Source organism: Choloepus didactylus, chromosome 16 (genome assembly GCF_015220235.1).
Source record: "Choloepus didactylus isolate mChoDid1 chromosome 16, mChoDid1.pri, whole genome shotgun sequence".
NCBI classification, from domain to species: Eukaryota; Metazoa; Chordata; class Mammalia; order Pilosa; family Megalonychidae; genus Choloepus; species Choloepus didactylus.
This window is the reverse complement of record NC_051322.1, coordinates 55,916,089-55,936,156: the sequence shown is the minus strand read 5'-3', so window position 1 is coordinate 55,936,156 and position 20,068 is coordinate 55,916,089. Positions and strand designations below refer to the sequence as shown.

The following is a 20,068-nucleotide window of genomic DNA, read 5'->3' as shown; positions in this document are numbered from 1 at the left end:
AAGATGTACTGGGTCATAGGATATGTGTATGTTGAGCTTTAGAATATACTGCTCAGTAGTGTGCTAGTAAATTTTTTAGCAACTGGCTCTGGGATAGGGGCTGATTTGTAGTGTTTGCCAATTTCTGTGGCATAAATACTCCCATTATATCTGATTTCAAGCTATCAGTGTAAATTCAACTGGTTCAAAAAACTCCTGTAAATTTTACATTCACTTCTTGTGAGCTGCTACAAGACAGCCCCAGCACTTTACTCACACTGCTGAGCGGATTCCAAAGTAGTTACACAAGTTTGCATACCTATCAATGGGACTTCCAGTGGCTGATCCACACATCTGTAGTGACCTTATGTTTTAATTTTAACTATGCTGTTTGGTATGTAGTGGCATCATTTTGTGGTCTTAATTTGCATTTCCCTGATGACTTATGAAGTTGAACATCTTTGTTCACTACATTTTCTACCTGAAGAGACTTGAGTAATTTTGGAATGACTCATGTTTCCCCCCTTCCAAGAGTGAAAATATGGGGGCTTGCTGTCAAGTTTTACTCAGATTCAGAGAAAAAAGATCACAGTTTTGCATATCTGAGGACCTAGTCTCTAAATTTCAACACCCAACCATCACCCTTTATCAGTAGCTAGAATTCTAAGTTGACAACGAGGTTACCAAGTCTTAGGCTCCTCTACATAGGCAATACAGTATAGTGGTTAAGATCTAGGACTCGGGAGTCTGTCAGGTTTGATTTCAAATCTGCTTTTTGCTAACCTTGCAAGCTTGGATAAATTATCTAATTTCTCTGTAGTTGTTTTTGAAGTTTCTTAAGGAAATTGGGTAGCTGTCGTTAATGACATTTGTTTGCAAATGTCTTGTTTGCACTCCTCTTTCCCTGTGTCATGCTAGGTTGACATGGCTGACAAGACAGGGCAATTCAGTCCTGGTCAGGATCGGGAAGCTAATGATGAGGTGTGACTTAGCAGATAAGTCCAGATCTTTTTAGGCCATAGGCTGATCCTGAAAGACTTTTTAGTTAGGTAGAAGTAAGTGGGAGCTCTGGAGCTAGTCAAGGAGTATTGACAAACTTTTCTGCAAACAGCCAGATAGTAAATATTTTAGGCTTTGTGAACCTATAACTCAGTCACAACTACTTACTTTGTCATCATGGTGTGAAAGTAGCCACAGACAATTACACTAATGAACAGCATGTTTCCAGTACAATTATGTATACTGAAATTTGAATTTCATACAATTTTCATGTCATGAAATATGATTCTTTTGATTTTTTGTTTCTACCATTTGAAAATGTATACTGTTTTAGCTCACAGGTCAAAGTATGGTCCACATGCCATAGCTTGTCTACCCTAGTGTAGACCATGAAGAAAGGGAGAGAGGGCAAGTCAAAAAGTGTATTTCTAACAGAGGATTTTGGTTTCTGAGCCTAGGGAAGAGTTTTTTTTTGTTTTGTTTTTTGTTTTTTGCTTTTTGCCCAGGGTTTGAGTTGTATAGTGAAAAGAGGAAAAGAGATGAATCACAAGTAAGTATGATCAAGGAAGGTGGACCTTGAAGTCAGAGTTGGATTTAAATTTTGCTTCCATGCTTTGGACATGGAAGCCATCTTGGAATAGTTACTTAACATCTCTGAGTCTCAATTTTTCTTATCTATAAAATGGACTAACAATTCTTCCACATAGGTTTTTGGAGGGGCAAATGAAAAGCAAGAATGTATGAAATTTACTAGTCAGAAACTAGCAAATGACTAGCAGAGGAAGCCTAGCAGATGATGATTACTAGATTTATCATTGGATAAAAAGCAAAATCATATTGTCTAATCAGTAAGATCTTAGTCCAAAGGGGAGTGTAAATCTCAGGTGAGAGATCTTAGTGGCCTGAACTGAGATAGTAGTAGTGAGGATGGATGGAAGTGGGTAGATTTAAAATACTTTTAGGAGGTAGAATTGATGTGAATGATGAAGGAGTGAGAGAAGTTAAAATTGGCATTCAGGTACCAGGCATGGGAAAATAATTGGCTAGATGATGATGACACTCAAGTATAACCTGCTTTATTAATAGGGAAGCCATTTTACCTGGTACTTAGATGTCCTGAGCCCGTTCGTGGCTATAGCTCTGCTAAAACTTATTTATGTGGTGCCCTTTGTTCTAGCTGCCTGCTGAAAGCAGCCTGGATATAATGCTTCGGTTCTGGTAGAACTAAGAAGTATTAGATTGGACAAATGAAAAATCAGACACCAGAGGAAATAGGATTTCCTGAGGACAGAATCCACAGAAACTTCTGGTAAAGAAAAAGGAAGTGACCGAAGAAGCCTATGGGATAATCTCAAGCCTAAATGATGGCTCTTTGGTGCCCAAACAGGAAAGTGCTGTTTTCTTTGTGTTCTTTTGGGAGCTCTTGACCAGGTTGGGGACCACGAGGTAGAAGCAACTGGACAGCCATGGCTGCTATGGAACCTGATGTCATTAAACAACACAAAAGCTTGAGCAGCTGCTCCTTTAGAAATGCAAGAACTAAATGCATAAACTGAAAAAACAGAAAAATGGAGGCCGTTTAAGAAAAAGGAGACGAAAGATCAAAATGTAAAATAGAATGAAAGAAGGAAAAAAGTTATCAAGAAAATGCAAAAAGACAGAAGAAAACAAGCCTGGTCCTCTTACTAACTCATCATCCCTAAATGATAACCTGCCAGAAAGCCTCTACCTGATGATATTTTAGCCTCTTGTCTGGTGAAGGAGATGGAACATGCCGGAGACCAGGATGCTGAGGTTCATCATCTGATGGGTGAGGTTAAGACTCTTGCTTTTGTCCCGTGTGATATTAACAAGCTGACTCTTTAGCCCGATGTTCACTTACCTGTGTTATTCCACAGTGACTGGTCAAAACGAAGTACGGTTTATTTCTGTCCTTAACTACATAAGCATATCTAAGGGTTTTAAGTTCAAGGATACAAATGATGCCAGTAGCCCTTGGATCACTGGTTACAGTCCATCCAAAGAATATTATTTTACTCAATTATTTTAGTAGGTTGCTAATCGGTATATTAAAGCCTCTAAATGGACTAAAAAGGGCTTAATCATGACCTTTTAAATATTAAAGTCCATGATTATGGAACAGTTTCTGATAGTTTGTGTTGAATGATGAGCCTACCTGTGATAATAGACAGTTGATGGGATTTATTTCTATATATTTATTTTTATGTACAGAATTTGAATTTTTAAAGGACCATAATATTTAAAAAGAACAGCTAGAAATACCTCAGGTGTGACAGAAAAATAAGGGGCCTGCAACCCAAGTTAGAAAAGAATTTGACATTTAGGAGTAAGGTATAATAAATTTAAAGAAATTCAAGTAGAATTTGGAATGAAATTTTGAACTTTGCACCTAACCAACTCTTTTCTTACAAGGTAAGAAAGAATGAAATCTGGTCCAACTTCATTCATCATCATCCTTTTTTCTTCAGTGTTATCTACCTTCAGCCCACATACATGAGGTCCATCAGGCAATTCCCCCACAACCTAAGGCCACAAGGCAAAATCCCCAGGGCTGTGGGGTTGCTTTCTCTTCCCACACAAAATTACAAAACCTAGTGAAAATTACCACACACAATCTGTAGGACAAATCCCTGATTGCTTTCCAGGCCGGCCCCCTCAGTGCTCTTTCACAACCTTATCTATAGCGGGTCCAGCCATCTTGTTCACTTCTGTACCTTATCTTATACCACAGACAATGTCAGCAGAGTACTTATCAGCCTTTCTTTCCTTCTCCTATTCAAGCTGAATGCTCTCTAGAGTCTCGAGTTTAGAATTAAGAAATTACATAAAAGGACTATTGCATGCTTTTTATTAACATGATCTTGAAAGCTGACTAAGTGTAAATGCTGGCTGGCTTTTTTGAAAGGGACTTTATAACTCTGGAAGGATGTGAAAAATTCCAGTGTCTTTTGTTAGTGAATTAGTAAGGAATAAATGCAAAGAAGATTGAAGTAGCAAATAGGTTCCAATTTAATCAGATTAAAAAGAAATCAGCAATAATTTGCATGCTATGAATAGAAAAATAATTACATAGACATGTTATGCCTGTCTATGTAGTGTCTGTTTTCTCTTTATCAGATAAATTTTTAAAAATCACAAGGACTGTCTTGCACATGAGACTTCAGCTGTATAAATACAGTTAAAAAATTGTACAATATAACCATCAGGGTTTTGAAACAAATTGTTGAAACGTAATGACCAGTTTATTGGACATTGTCTATTGTCATATACTCATTATTAAAATTTAATTTGCTAGTGTTCATTCATTAACAATGACCTCACAAATATCGAAGCCCTGTGATCTTTTTTGTTATATTAGTTGATTTATTAAGCTTCCAAACTTTTTTTTGTTTTTTAACAGAATGGGTTCTGATTGCTAATGTGCAGGTGATATAACATTAGTACTTTTATTGAAACAAATGGAAAAAGAATTATATCATGATATACTCCTGCAGTGGGCTCATAACATTCTGGCTTATTTTGTAAAACTAGTTTTTATTTCTATTTAAGCACAATTTATAAATGCATATGCTTGTCTTTTGTTTTCAAAGTATTGAAACAAAATCAGAGTAACTCCCAGCATGGCAGCAAAACCAGAACAAATCTGTCAACCTGTGAGTTGTACCTGAGGATATAGGTATGGTATGTGGGCTTTAGGGAGGTCCTGTTCCTTCAGCCTTTAAACTTCTCCCAAGTGGCTAACCCAGGGATTGGCAAACTTTTTCTGTAAAGGGTCAGATAGTAAATATTTTAGACTTTGCTGGCCATTCAGTCTCTGTTGCAGCTCTACTACTTGGGCACAAAGGCAGCTGTAGACAATGAACAAATAAGCGTGGCTGTGTTCCAATAAACTTTTTTTAACTCCTCTCAGCAAAAATTTCATCTCTCTTCCATTTATTATTAATATAAATCTGAAGCTTTCCCCTGTTTCAGTCATTGGGCTAGTCCACATTGTTGGTAGCAAGATGAGATGTTCCACAGCTTCCTCTCTGGTCTATTCCAATTAGAGGGACTCATATCGCATAAGTATAGAGAAATGGGAACAAAATATTTGTGCGGTTATTCCTTAGGTGCAGATAATCCATCCCATCAATCCCTTCAGAATTTTTGTATTTAGGTTCAAGTTAATATACATGTTATCTTTTTTGGAATATTTCCAGTCTCTGGGGGCTCATAATGGTAGCCCTGGTTCAGGGATTCCCAGATCCAGCATTGAAAAGAAAATTGCAGTGGGAAGGCTTATATGTACATTCCTGCATCAGCCTGTACCCCTTCTTCCCAAGTCCACCACAAAAGTATAATCATTTGTCTAATGGAGACCCACTTTTATTTCCCCTCACCTTAAGTTGCAAAGCATAGTGCTGGAAATTTGTAGACCAGCCCTTCAATCCTTTATGAGTTCCATCTTTTTAAGTAGGTGTTTTAATTGTCCATTGTAATTTTTTAGTAACACACAACTTTGAAGGTGATAAGAAATATAATAGATCCATTGAATGTGATGTTATTTCACCCATTGTTGTCTGTGTGGTCAGTGGAATCTGCCTGATCTGAAGAGATGTGACACTGGAAAGGCCAATATTACTCTCAGTTTCTATCAAGTCTGAGGTAAGGCAGAAAGGATGGGTGGGAAGAAATTTCGACTTGCTCTTACTTCATCAAAGTCTGTCTACTTTGGGAACCTGCATCTTTCTGGCAGTGAACTTTTGGGCTGTACTCACAGGTATTTGCCCTTTTATTACCCAGATCTGGGTTTTTGGTTTTGAAGTGGATACTTAATACAATTTAACAGCTGGGTTTGTGCCATAAGAAAACCCTAGGCTGAGGTTGTGATTAGCAAGTGAACAAGCATGTTTTTTCCTTCCGGTGAAATTATAAAGAAAGGGGAAGTGTAACCAATTCCTTTTTCCTCTTCATTTGAATCAATTTAAAAGCATTGCAAATAAAATTAGTAAATTACAAAGCAGTGTATAAAAATATCTTAGTACCAAATGTAGATCATAAGCCTCTATATGAAGAAGTATTTTTATATTATTTTTGAATGTATAATTCCGTTCATACAAAACAAAAACAGGCAACTTTAATTTATGCTTTTGTATGTCAGGATAGTGGTTACTCACGGGGTTTGAGGGAGTGAAGGGGACTTTTGAGGTGTTGATAACATTGCTTCTTGATCCAGCTGGTGGTTACATGGGTGTGTTGAATTTGTAAAAATTTTGTCAATTATGCATTTATGATTTGTGCACTTTTTGGTATGTATGTCATGCTTCAAAAGTAACAAAACAAAATGAAACAAAGCACTGTCTTTACTTTCTGGCAACTTACATTCTATTGGGAGAAACCAGCCAAAAAACCCTCCATTTCCAGCCCTCTTAATTCTCTTGTCTAGATTCTCTCTGGCATAATTTTGCTTCTTCCTGAAGGATTGCCTTTAACGTTCTTGTAGTGGAGGTCCTCTGATGATGAATTCTTGTGTATATCTTAAAAAGTCTTTATTTTGCCTCTGTGTTTGAAAGATATTTTTATTGAGTAAAGTAATTCTAGGTTGACAGTTTTATTTTCTTTCAATACCTTAAAGATGTTGAGCCACTGTCTTGCTTGGATTGGTTGCAATGAGAAATCTGCTCATGCAAATGTATGTAGTGTATCTTTTTTTAAAATTCAGTTTTATTGAGATATAGTCACATACCATACAATCATCCACAGTGTACAATCTATATAGTTGTGCATTCATCACCACAATCAATTGTTGAACATTTTCCTTACCACCCCCCCAAAAAAACAATAAAAAGAAAATTAAAAAAAAAAGCTAAAACATTCCATCCTCCCCCCATCTCACCCTACTTTTCGTTTAATTTTTGTCCTCATTTTTCTACTCATCTGGTCATACACTGGATAAAGGGAGTTTGAGCTACAAGTTTTCACAATCACATGGTCACCCTGTGTAAGCTATATAATTATACAGTTGTCTTTAAGAATCAGGGATACTGGGTTGCAGTTCAACAGTTTCAGGTATTTCCTTCTGGCTATTCCAATACACTAAAAATTAAAAAGGGATATCTATGTAGTGCATAAGAATACTTTCCAGAGTGACCTCTTGACTCCATGTAATGTGTCTTTTATCTCTGGCTGCTATTAGGATTTTCTTTTTAACGTTGGTTTTGAGCAGTTTGGTTAAGATATCCCTTGTGTAGTTTTCTTCATGTATCTTGTGTTTGGAGTTCATTGAACTTCTTGGTTTATAGTTTTCATCAAATTTGGAAAGTTTTTGGCCATTCTTTCTTCAAATATTTTTCTGTTCCCTCCTCTCCTTTTTCTGAGGAACTGCTATTAGACAAATATTAAGTATGACATATATACCAAAAAGTGCACAAATCATAAATGCATAGTTGACAAAACTTTTACAAATTCAACACACCCATGTATCTACCAACTGTATCAAGAAGCAATGTTATCAACACCTCGAAAGTCCCCTTCTCCAGTCACTCAATTCCCGTGAGTAACCCTATCCTGACATATAAAAGCATAAATTAATGAAGTTTTCCTACTGCTTAGTGAGGCTCTGTTACTTTTTCCTAAAATTCTCCTTTTATCTTTGTCTTTCATTTTGGGTAGCTCATATTGTTATGTATTCAGATTCACTAATTTATTTTCTTTTACAATATCTATTCTGTCATTAATCCCTTCTAATTATTTTTTATCTCGGAAATTATGGTTTTCATTTCTAGGAGTTTGATTTGTTTCTTTTTATAATACCTTCTATATTTTCACATAACCTTTTGAAAATATGTAATACAGCTATAACTCTTTTATATATCATGGCAACTAGACCTTTATCAAAATATGATATGCAAATATTCTCTGGCATTCTGTAGATTATCAGGTCACTTGCTTGATAATGTCCTTTGATGGACAAAAGTTTTTAATTTTAATAAAGCCCAATTCATCCTTTTTTTTGTTGTTGTTGCTCATGCTTTTGGTGTCATATAATAACTGTTTTAATGTCCTTATCTGTTAATTCTAATATCTGTATCAATTCTGGATTGGTTTCAATTGATGTGTTTTCTCCTCATTATGGGTCATATATGCCTGCTTCTTGGCATGCTTGATAATTTTTAATTGGATCCCAGACTTTGGGAATTTTGCCTTGTTGAAGGCTATATATTTTTGTGTTCTATACCTATTTTTGAGAGCTGTGTTTATGGTTATAGTTAAGTTATTTGGAAACTGTCATCCTTTCAGGTCTTGCTTTTAAGATTTATTAGGCAGAACCCAAGCAGTGTTATACCCCACTACTGAGACAAGACCTTCTGAGCACTCTACGCAGTGCCCCATGCAGCATATATTTTTTTTCAGCGTCCCAGATGGGAACAGGCACTATTTCCAGTCTTCTGTGAGCACTAGTAGTGTTTCCTCCCTCTTTTGCAGCGCTGCTTTTCCCTGCCAAAGAAATTTCATCACACATGTGCTGATCAGTACTCGGCTGAATTCTTGAAGGGGACCAGCAGACCTCTGGAGTTTTGTCTCCATGCAGTACAGTGTCATCTCCAGTACTCCCTGATTCTCAGCTTAGTCTCCTCAACTCATAGACTCTGCTGGGCTTTGTCTGGACTTCCCCTCCCTGCACTGAGTCCAGGAAACTCTCTCGAGGCAGAAGGCTTGGGCAATCATAGGGCTCACCTTGTTTGTTTTTCCTTCACTTGGGGATCACTGTCCTTCACTCACTGATGCCCATTGCCTTGAAAACCATTGTTTTATCTATTTAGTCCAGTTTTTTGGTTGTTTTAGACAGGACAGTAAATTCAGTCCCTGTTACTTCTTCATCTGGCCAGAAGGAAATATTTAATTGGATCTATGTTGTTTTAAAAACAAATCTCATTTGATGTGATTGGCTCAAATAAACCTCACATGGTTTTTATATAAAAAAAAGAATCTCATTTGAACCCAATTTATTACATATATAGTGTTGTCATTATTTTATATATATTAAATATATTTCTCTATTAATGGGTGGTGGATAAATCATATTAAAGTATGTAAGATAAAACATCTTACTCTCTTGGAAATGTTTTTTCAGTATCAGTTAAAAGGAAGCTGCTACCACAAGTTTGCTTTACCAAGAATCAGGAAGTACTATGAGATCAGCATTCGATTTTAAAAATGTTGTTTTGAGTATGGGACTTTGTATTTTAGGTATCTGATTGGAAACTATTCTTTGTCAGAATTGCCTTGCTGAGTTATTTGCTGTATTGAGCTTCTTCATCATTTGGGATGATAATGGGTACTAATAGCACAACTAATTTATCACCGAGCACTAAGATTGCTTTAGCATTTTTAATGACCTTACTAGCTTTTGCCATAACGCTAGGAAATGCTGTGGTCATTTTAGCTTTTGTCGTGGACAAAAACCTTAGACATCGAAGTAATTACTTTTTTCTTAACTTGGCCATTTCTGACTTCTTTGTGGGTAAGTTACATATCTTTATTTAAGATAATCTTTTTCAATAGTAATTTATTTTTAAAACCTTAAAATAAGCTTTTGTTATTTCAAGGAGCTATATGAAATTGGGAAAGATTAAAACCAAAATGTTCAAGCATTAAGGTTCAGAGGGGCTATCTGGCACTTCCGAGAATGTAATACATGTAAAAATCAGTGTTGCAGGGGAGTTTTCATCTGAAAACAGCTTGTTTTCTTTTTCCAGGATAAAAAGAACTCCAGGACAGTTCTAAAATTGTTTTAGTCCAATAATTATTTGTTTCTGAAATTATTTTCCTTGATATGTTCAGCTTTATAAACATTTTTCTTTAAATAAGCATAGTTACCTTAGTATCACAGTATAATACATAGTATGATATAAATATATGATAACCTGAATATCATAATACTAGAGTAATAGAAAATAATGTATATGTGTTAACTGGCACAATCAGAAATGGGACATTCAGGTCAGTTAAATGGTATAGTTAATAGTTTACGGTATGGTAGAAAATATTTTAAAATACACTGACACTATAACTGTCTTGCATATGATGTAGTATCACAGAGATATATAATTGTAAGAGACTATAGAAATCAAGATAATCTTTCCTGAAAACCTGCACTTTGTAATTTTTCACTGCCTGATGGTCATTGTTGTTTTCTTTAAAACACTGCTTATCATAATGTGCAGAAATGTTAGCTGATATTCTAGTGTAATTGAATCTGACATCAGATTATCTTTGTCTGTAGCTACCTAAATGCTCACGTTTATGTCAAAATGAAATACAACTCATAGAATACTTAGTTAATTGCATGGAACATAGTGGGTATTCAAAAAACATTAGCTCCCTTCTCTTTTAGTTTCTCTGCAGATATGAGACAATTCAGACCATTACATTAGTCAAAAATGTTAGTAGAGTGTCTACTATGTGAAGTAATGCTAGATACTCAAGTACAGTTAGGTGGTGAGGGGACATTTTGAAGAGTAAGTTAGTCTTCAGTTAGTTTTCAATGTGGTAGAGTGGACAAGAGAAGTTCACAAGTGATTATAGTAGTATAGAACAAGGTGAGAGCCCACAGAGATAGCATGTGTCATGGATACTTAGAGGAGGGAGAAGGCATGTTTGGTAAGAGGATAGTAGCATTTGAAATAAACTTTGAAGGGTGGATATAATTTTCATAGGCAGAGAATCAGCAAAGGCATGCTGGTAGAAAATCATGGTGCATATCTTCATAAGATTTGCACACTAGCCAGTAGTGCAAATGGTGTGCGATTGGAGCAGTAGAGGATAAAGCTAGTGTGGTTGGGAGATATAGAGTCAAGTCCCTGGAGTACTAGTGTGAGTTTGGATTGGCATTCATTCAGCAGGCAAGGAGAGTTTATTTAAAGATTGTAAAGCAGGTGAGAGATTGGATGGATTAAAGCTTTATTTTTGAGGCATCAGAAGAGCTGTAGTTGGTGGGAGAGGCTGGAGCCTGAAGCACCTGATTCCAGAGACAATCCTGCAGTAATCTTGGCAGAGTTATCCGGTTGTGTCTGAGCAAGACTGAGAATGGAAAACAAGGCAGGGAGGCAGAGCTGCAAGGCAGGGGTCCTGCAGAAGAAATGAAATTCAGTTGAAGATTGAGTCTTAGAGATTAAGAAAATTGTGGTGCAATTCATAGAACTAGGGAGCATTTGGGGAGGGAAGATGCAGAAATCAGCTTCTGATGTTGCACTTAAAGTTCTGGAGGAAATTTCCAGCTGGAGAGAGTGATTCCAGCAGGAGAGAGTCATAGGCATAGAAATGACCGAGTCACGGATAACGGTGGCGAACCAACACAAAAAAGAAAACAGCAACAGTTTCTCCATTTCTTTCCTCAATTCTGCCCCTCCAGGTCACCATTATTAACAGTTTGATATATATCCTTACACATCATTCTCTATGCTCACATAAATATGTACAAATGTACAAATATATTTATATGAACATAGAGAATAATCTAGATCAATTATCTGTCTCTCCCTCCTTTTTCACTGAATGTGCAACTTCTAGATGGCAGTGAGCACGTCAAATAGATTATGTATGTATTTTGACTAAGCAGAAAGCAGGGAGGCTCTGAATGCCCTGGTGGTGGTGATGGTGGGGCGGTAAGGCTGTACCCAGCCGAGAGAGCCTGTGGTCTGAAGCTTGTGAACAAAGATGGGTCCAGATAAGAAGGGCGTATCTCTATGCGTGCCCCAAGGTTCCCATTCTGGTAGCCCCCCAACTCCCCATGGCCTTGAGCACCCCAACATACGGATGTGATTCACCTTTGAGCAGCTCTGGGCAGGTTAGTTTTTCAGCTGTTTTGGTGGTTCCAGTCCATCAGCAGGTAGGTAGGAAAAGAAGGGAGCTTCAGTCAGATACAGTCTGCCAGTCTCACCCTTCACACTTTCCCTGCCCCCTGCCAGGTTTATCCAGAGATCCATTAATTTTTTTAATTAAAAATTTTTTCTTTATTAGAGAAGTTACAGGTTTACAGAAAAGCCATGTAAAAAATACAGCATTCCCACACACACCCCCCTTAATAACACTTTGCATTAATGTGGTACCTTTGTTACAACTGATGAAAGAACAATATAATTGTACTATTAACTGTAGTCCATAGTTTATATTAGGATGTATTTTTTTCCCTCAAATATCACCCTATTATTAACACCTTGCATTAGTGTAGTCTCGAGTCTGTTGATGAAATACTCTGAATTATAATTGAGCCATTTTAGAATATAATTGAGCCATTAGAATATGTCTCTTTGTATTAACTGATATACACTTTTACCCCCTTTTTTCCTGTACAGGTGCAATCTCTATTCCCTTGTACATTCCTTATGTACTATTTGAGTGGAAGTTTGGAAGTCAGATCTGTGCATTTTGGCTCATTGTTGACTATCTTTTGTGTACAGCATCTGTGTATAACATTGTCCTCATCAGCTATGATCGATATTTGTCAGTCTCAAATGCTGTAAGTAAAAACGTTAATTTATCTTCAATAGGAGATTATATAAATGCAAATTTTGGGTTCCAAAGCAGAATTTTTTTTTTAAATCTAATTCTTTGTTAAATTGCAAAACCTGAGAGGAGTGCTGTTCTTTTGTTACCTGATAAAAAAATTCTCATCAGTCCTCAGAGGAAATTTGCTGGGTGGGATTTGGGTAAGTCATTTCCCTCTGTGCCTCTAAAACAGAAAAGCATCAAAGAAAACCCAAGACAGTTGTCAGAGGGATATATGAGTCAGCGGCTCTGGTCTGTGAGATGCTTGGATATACTTTAGGTTCAGAGTTGGTTCATCAGTTCTATTTCATAGAAAAATTGAGACCTGAATGTTTTTCTCAGGCTGGAACTTGTTGGGCAGGTCAAACCCCAGACTTTTGAATGAGATGAGAAGATGATCAATTCTGAATGGCCAAAGGACAGAGAGTATTCAGGGAAGCTACAGGTTATACAGTGGTACCAACCAGAAAGATCAAGTCCCAATGCCAAGATAGTCTAAACTTAACTCAAGATTTGGAAAAGCCTCATCCACAAGTTAGTGACAATTCTTAAGCAAATTACATTTATCAGCACTAGAACAAAGGAGAAAATAAGGTTTATGTAACAACAATGGTTAGAAGGGGGCCTTAGAAATATGGGCAAGTGATCTGAAATCTTTGTGGCCTAGATAGGAAATTCCTGAGATGTAGAGACCCACATCTTTGGGTGACTACTCTGTGACGGGCCTTCTGCTAAATGCTGAGATACCAAAATGAGTCATTGAAGGCTCTGTTTTGAGGACCCTAATAGTCTCATGTGGAGACAGAGCCCAAGACAGATGGCTTCAATACTGAGTGCTGGGTGCTGTGCTGGAGGCACGGAGGGGGCAGGGATGGCCGAGTCTGCTGGCCTGTGCAGCCCAGAGGCAGACAGGGTTGGGAGGGCGCGTTAGGGCACAGGATAAAGTGCAGTAATAAAGAGACTCCTAAATGCTGAGACCGTAACAAGATACTTTATTTTTCTCTCACACAACATAAAAGGTGGGAGGCTCTTCTCCAGGAACTCAGCCAGGAACCGAAGCTAGCATGGCAGCTCTGCCTTGGTTAGGGCAGTGGCTGGCAAACATTTTCTGTAAAGGGCCAGAGAGTAAATATTTTTGACTTTGCAGGCCCTATGGTCTCTGTCGCAACTACTCAGATCTGCTGATTCACTCAAAAGCAGCCACAGGCAATGTGTTTTTTAAAAAATGGTCTTAGCTGTGTTCCAAAAGAGGCCCCATAGTATTTGGTGATTCCGGCTCTAGGCCGTCGTCCTCACCAGCATGGTCAAAGTCATGTTGCTGTCACTCCAGGATCTAGACAGGAAGAGGAAAAGGCAGAAGTCCAGGGCAGGGTATTTTCACACAGTCATTTCCACTTACATTTGACTGGAGAAACATAGTCACATGGTCACCTTGCTGCAAGGACAGCTGGAAAATGTGGTTGCTAGAGCTGAGCAGCATTATGGCCCAAAGAAGGGAGAATGGATTTGGGGGGACCACAGCTGTCTCCAGTACTTGGCATTGGGTACTTCATTGGTGCCAGGGTCCAGTGCACTTTGTACTGGCCACTGGAGTTGTGGCAAGAGTTCACATCAGTTTGGATGAATAATTCAGATGCCTGTAATCTCATGTTTTTTTTCAAACTGCTGGTGTTGAGCCATCAATGAGTCAGGGAATTAATTTAGTGGGTTGTGCCCCATGGCTTTTTTTTAATGAAAGAATGTGGAACAGAACAGAACAAAAAAAAAGTACAGTAGAAAATATCAAAGTACGTTGTAGAAAGTAAAGGTAGGTATTGTTTTATGAACACTTATATACTTGGTGAGGTCGTGAAACATTTCTTACCTTAGGTCACAATCAAAATATTTGAAAAACAGTGCTCTAATTCATAATCTTTCCCATTTGTACTTTTCCTATTTTCCTTTATTTCTGGGTGAAAGTTTCTTTTTAAACTTTATTGGATGAGCCTAGAACTAAGAAGATGTCTGCTGATCTGTCCAAGCTCTCCTGTAACCCTCAGGTTTGGGGGCAGATAAGGGACAGTTTTGCCAGGTAGAAAAAAGTTCTTAGAATTTCCAAAGAAATGAAGAGTGATGTCTGGAAAGAAAGTGGGTGGCTTTGTTTCCTGGTTTTGCCCTAAGAAATTCCCCTGGCAGTACAGACTGTAAACTTGGTGAGGGCTGGGTCAGCTAGATCCCAGGTCCCTAGTACATAGCACAGAATCAAGTACAATTTAAGTGCTCAGGCCACACTTGGACCTATACTGCCTAATGGTTCGAACATAGCCATGTAAAGCCTGAAGGAAGCCTCCTGAGGCCCTTGAGAGCTCGCAGGGAGTGATAGTGGGCAAGCTAAGCACTTGCTGTAGCTGGAAGAAGGGGAGACAGTGTGATAGTGTTGGAGTGGGCAGGGCCTAGGAAATGGACATCTTACATTAATTTGGAAAAGGAAAGCTCCATGGAGATGGCAGCACACGATTATAAGAAATTCGCTGGAGTAGCCGATTCCATGTGGTGAAAGCAAGAGTGGGTGGGGGAAGGAGAAGGACAGGGCTTGATTAAAGCTGGAGGGGATGGGAATTAAAATGTACTCAGAATTATTAGGATGGAAAGAGAGGAGTATTTCTTCACTTCAGATGAAGAAAGACGTTTGACAGTAAAATCAAGACCATGGAAACTGTTTTTGCTGGAGGATTGGCTGATTGCCTGGGGCGCTTCCGATGTCCTGGGTCCCATCTTATAATTCACACCAGCAAGTTCCAATTGCCTGCTCTGCCTCGCAAGAGAAACCTGACTGAGAGGGTGTTTGCATATTTTATTGGGGTGAAGAAGGAAGAGGCAATATCCTGAATGATGGACATAATAGTGGTCAGGACTGGGTCCCTGATTGATTTTTGGGAGGACACTCCAAAGGGCCTGGGCCTGGATTCAAGCAGTGCTCTAGCTACCCAGAGTTGAAGACATCAGCATCTTCTCAGTTCACCTGGATGTTCATTATCCCATTTGACCTTATGCATAATGGAAAAGAGGTGACTTGCCAGCATATTACATCTTATCATTATAGAGGCTGAATAGAGAAATTAAAAAACTACAGTTTTATGATCATCTGGGTATTGTTACCATCTTCATAATCATTAGATTTAGTGCAAAGAGATGTGTTAATTACAGGCATGAGAAGCAGAAGGCAAAAAAAAAGCCCATTGTATATGGGAGCTTGTGGTCAGTACCATATGCATTTTAGCTTAGCCTCAGAAATACCAGTAATTTGGAAAGGAAAAAAAAATCATTTCCCTGCAGTTTAAAACAATTAACTTACTTTTTTTTTTTTTTTTTTTCCGGTATAAAATCAGTTTCCTCTTACCTGCAGCCAGTTTGGTGAGCCCTTCTCAGCAAAGATAATCCATCAAAGAAAAACAGTACTGGGCAATGATGCACTCTTTAATAAAAAATGAGAAAACATTGTAGAATAAGACTCAAAAACTCACAGGGAAAAGAGTACACAAGAGGTAGTGAAAAGGGAGGCATGTTCCAATTTCATGTGTAGATCACTAGGAGATCAGAAACAAGGAACATCTGAGTTGGAAGGAAACTTCCTTCCTTCCAGGAGGTTCAGAGTGGTCATCTGTCAGAGGTCTTCTTAACATTCTTGCTTCTTATGTTTTTCCCTCATCTTGTTATAGTTAGCCTTGGGCTCTTTACATTTCTTGTAGAAGATATTCTTAAAGATTTGTGGATCAACACAAGGCTTGTGGGTCCTGTTATAGGAGGGCATTCCTATTTGTATAATCTCATTTTCCCTTATGAAAGCCTGTCCTTGTGACCAATTGGAGCTAGAACATTCTTCACCCTTAAAAAAGTTTTGTTTTGTTTTAATAAGTTAGGCTCTTCTTTTACTGATACAATTATATTCACTTATCTTTAGGTTGATTAAAGTAGTAGACAAGACAGCGCTTGCCACAGTCAGTCTGTCAAAGTGGGCTGGACATCACAGTTTGGTCAGATGGAAACGCTTGTAGAAAGAAGCAATTTCATAATACTCATTAACACCATAGTATTTCTCCATGTCAGGTTTAAATGTCTGTCTGTATTTTTTTTTTTCTTCACTTTTTAAACTTTTTATTTTGAAATACTTTCAAACTTTTAGGACAGTTACAAAAATACAAACCCCATACAGAGAACTCCAACACATCCCTATCCCATGAGATACCCAGCTCTACCAGTTTTAACATTTTGTTACATTGCTGTAACATTCTCTGTCTGTCTGTCTGTCTATCTGTCTATCTATCTATCTATCTATCTATCTATCTATCTATCTATCTATCCATTTTCTGAATCCTTGACTGTAGGTTGTATACATCATGCTCCTTGAACACTTAATATTCCTATGTACATTTCCTAAGAACAAGGATATTCATTATGTAACCACCTTAAGTGCAGTCATCAAGTTCAAGCAATTTAACATTGTTCACAGGCAGCACAGCCTGACTGCTTTCCCACAGCATTTTGTAGGAGCACTCTGTGACATGCGTTTTACATGCAGGGCAGGTCTAAGGGTAGTCAGTCCCCTGGCCACCACCAGACAATTGGGTTGGGCATTCATGCTCCCAGTATGCACAAGGGTTACTCTGCTCCCTCTGGTACTGGGACTGGGGCCAGCTAGGGTCCACAAGATCCAACTGCTTTTGAGTAGCCTTTCTCTTGATTTAACATTCACCTGTTACTGTAGTCCTTAACTATTTTATGGTGCTTTGAGAAAAATGTTTCTGCCAGTTCTTGCTGGTTGTTCAGAGCTTCTATGGGGGAATGAAGACTTGAAGCATTTTGCTCCACCATCTTGATCAATGCTGGCTTCTTTCTTTTTTTATGCTTGATCTTCAGAGTGATGTGAGAATTCTTTCTCTCCTTGACCTCACCTTGAAATCTCAGCATAAGCTGCAGAGTAGATATTTTTCTAAATATTGGAATCAGATAAATGCCTTTTTCACTGTGATTCAGTACAGTCCTTTCTCTTTTCATATTTCTTTCCATAAAGCAAAAATTTCATCAAACAACACCTATCCTTACTGTATATGATCTATTCTTTACTATCCTGTTCAATTTCATTAAATACAATGTTGGTCATCACCCAGCCTGCAGATTGGTAGCCCCATTTTCAGTTGTTTGACAGTTCAGATTAATGCCTATGGATTAGAAAAAATTCCATTCTTATTTTAGACTTTGGCCTTGACATTTTCTATAGTGTCAGATTTAGTCTTGAGTGTTAGAGTCTTCCATCCAAAAACCACAAAGAAAGTGTGCACCTTGGCACAGGCTTCACTGAAATTAAAACATCTGTCCTTGCCCATATCATGATACCCAGGTACAGTTATGTCCCCACCTCTTGCACATTCTTGAAATTTCTGTGGGCCTATGGGATATTTTAGCCAAGTTTGTTACATGAATATGCAACATGTTCACCATATTGATAATAATGTATTTGGTCTCTTGTAGGTGTCTTATAGAGCCAAAAAAACTGGGATCTGGAAGATTGTGGCTCTGATGGGGGCTGTCTGGGTGCTGGCCTTTATAGTGCATGGCCCCCTAATTCTAGCATTAGAGTCTTGGAAGGAAGAGAAGATGCAATGTGAACCTGGTTTTCTTTCAAAATGGTATATCCTCATCCTCACGTTAGCCTTTGAATTCCTGGTCCCAGTCATCTCGGTGGTGTATTTTAACATGTACATTTATTGGAGCCTGTGGAAACGTGGTAGTATCATTCGGTGCCCAAGCCACACTGCCCTCCCTTCTCCTGTCTCTTCCAGCAGCTGTGGAAACTCACTCATATGTGGACTATTTTCAAGGACATCTCTTCCTGAACCAGAGGAGACAGAAGTGTCCCTTCATTCAGGGAAACAGCGAAGAAAGAGCAGTCTCTTTTTTTCCCTAAGAACCCAGATGAGTCACAGTATAACTGCTTCCAAGACATGTTCCCTCTCCCACTCAGATTCTGTAGCTCTTCACCAAAGAGAACATCTTGAACTGCTCAGAGCCAAGAAGTTAGCCAAGTCACTGGCTGTGCTCTTAGGTGTTTTTGCCATTTGCTGGGCTCCATATTCTCTGTTCACATTTGTTCTCTCAATTTACCCCCCAGACAAACGTCCTAAGTCATATTGGTTGGATATTACATTTTGGCTTCAGTGGTTCAACTCCTTTGTCAATCCTTTTTTATATCCATTGTGTCACAAGCGTTTTCAAAAGGCTTTCTTGAAAATATTTTGTATGAAAAAACAAGCCATGCTGTCACAAAATCGGTCAACATCATCGTAAAAATAATTTTCTAATTTAATCCTTCCTAAGTTAATTCAATCTAGCTTTCATTTTGTCTTTCCACTCCACCAGAAAAGTCCTTAAAACGGTAACATTTGGAAAGTTAAAAATTTTAACCTGAAAGTAAATGGAAAATTATTCTGATGATTATCAACAGTATAATTATAAATTGACAACAGTATATTTTGTAAAATTGTAGCCACAAAGTTTTAGCTTAGTCATCAACTCTTCCTTGCCTTTTAGATCTTGATATAACATTGGCTGTGAAAGTCAGGAGGTTTCGTTTTCTATGTTCAGTGTTTGCTACATTCTTCAATGAATTTCCCTTTTTATTTTATAGTAATGAAAACTGGTCATTTAAAAATTATTCCCTAAGGTATACAATAGAGAAAAGAATTAGGTTGCCTGAATATAAAGAAGACTTCCTCTTTGTTGAGTGTGGGCAACTTTGTTATGAAGAGTGAACAGGAGAACTGGAGTTTGAATTTACAGGAGCAGGGAATGGCAATTTGTCCAGGTGAAAGAGGAGAGCTCATGTGGATTTAAGACTTTATATTCCTGATCTCAGAAAGGAATGAAGTGGTGGAGGAAAGAGCAGGTGACCCCAGCTCTCCAAGGTCCTCAGTGAAGTTGTCTTGGAATCTCAGCAATTATATCAGGAGAGGGTGAGAGATGGGGATGGTCACCAACTGGTTGAAAGGAGGACTGGCCTATTCCTTCCTGCTCTGTTCTTCCAACTTCCATGTGAGCTAAAACTTTTCTTTGTGAGAAAATGTGGAAGAAAGAGAAAGTCTAAGAGACGATTAAAGGACTATATGTGCAGACTTGGAAAAGCTAGTTAGCAAATTTATTTGGAAAGGGAAGATGCCTCGAATTGCTAAAGACACTCTAAAAAAGAAAAACGAAGTGGGAGGACTTACACTCCCTGGTTTTGAAGCTTATTATAAAGCCACAGTTGTCAAAACAGCGTGGTACTGGCACAAAGATAGACATATTGAACAATGGAATCGAATTGAGAATTTGGAGATAGACCCCCAGATCTATGGCCGACTGATCTTTGAAAAGGCCCCCAAAGTCACTGAACTGGGTCATAATGGTCTTTTCAACAAATGGGGCTGGGAGAGTTGGATATCCATATCCAAAAGAATGAAAGAGGACCCCTACCTCACACCCTACACAAAAATTAATTCAAAATGGTCCAAAGATCTCAATATAA

At 38.1% G+C, this 20,068-nt stretch overlaps 2 protein-coding genes across 7 annotated transcripts in view; both read left to right on the top strand.

Moving 5' to 3' along the window:
- The window catches only part of IMPACT (impact RWD domain protein), a 38,221-nt gene extending 35,931 nt beyond the window's left edge, over nucleotides 1-2,290 (top strand). The window contains exon 12 of the mRNA XM_037806403.1: nucleotides 2,156-2,290. The gene's annotated coding sequence lies outside the window, so the exon portion shown is untranslated. The remainder of the gene's footprint in view (nucleotides 1-2,155) is intronic.
- A 365-nt stretch (nucleotides 2,291-2,655) lies between these two features.
- HRH4 (histamine receptor H4) overlaps nucleotides 2,656-20,068 on the top strand; it is a 35,406-nt gene continuing 17,993 nt past the window's right edge. For 2 of the 6 annotated variants that reach the window (XM_037806400.1, XM_037806401.1), the window contains exons 1-2: nucleotides 9,145-9,502; nucleotides 12,336-12,499. In XM_037806400.1, the coding sequence (XP_037662328.1) occupies nucleotides 9,307-9,502; nucleotides 12,336-12,499 (360 nt within the window). In that variant the 5' untranslated portion in view covers nucleotides 9,145-9,306. Of the gene's footprint in view, nucleotides 2,789-4,508; nucleotides 4,676-5,594; nucleotides 5,644-9,144; nucleotides 9,503-12,335; nucleotides 12,500-18,036; nucleotides 19,284-20,068 lie in introns of those variants that run through there. The other 4 variants (XM_037806397.1, XM_037806398.1, XM_037806399.1 and 1 more) reach the window with 4 other exon arrangements.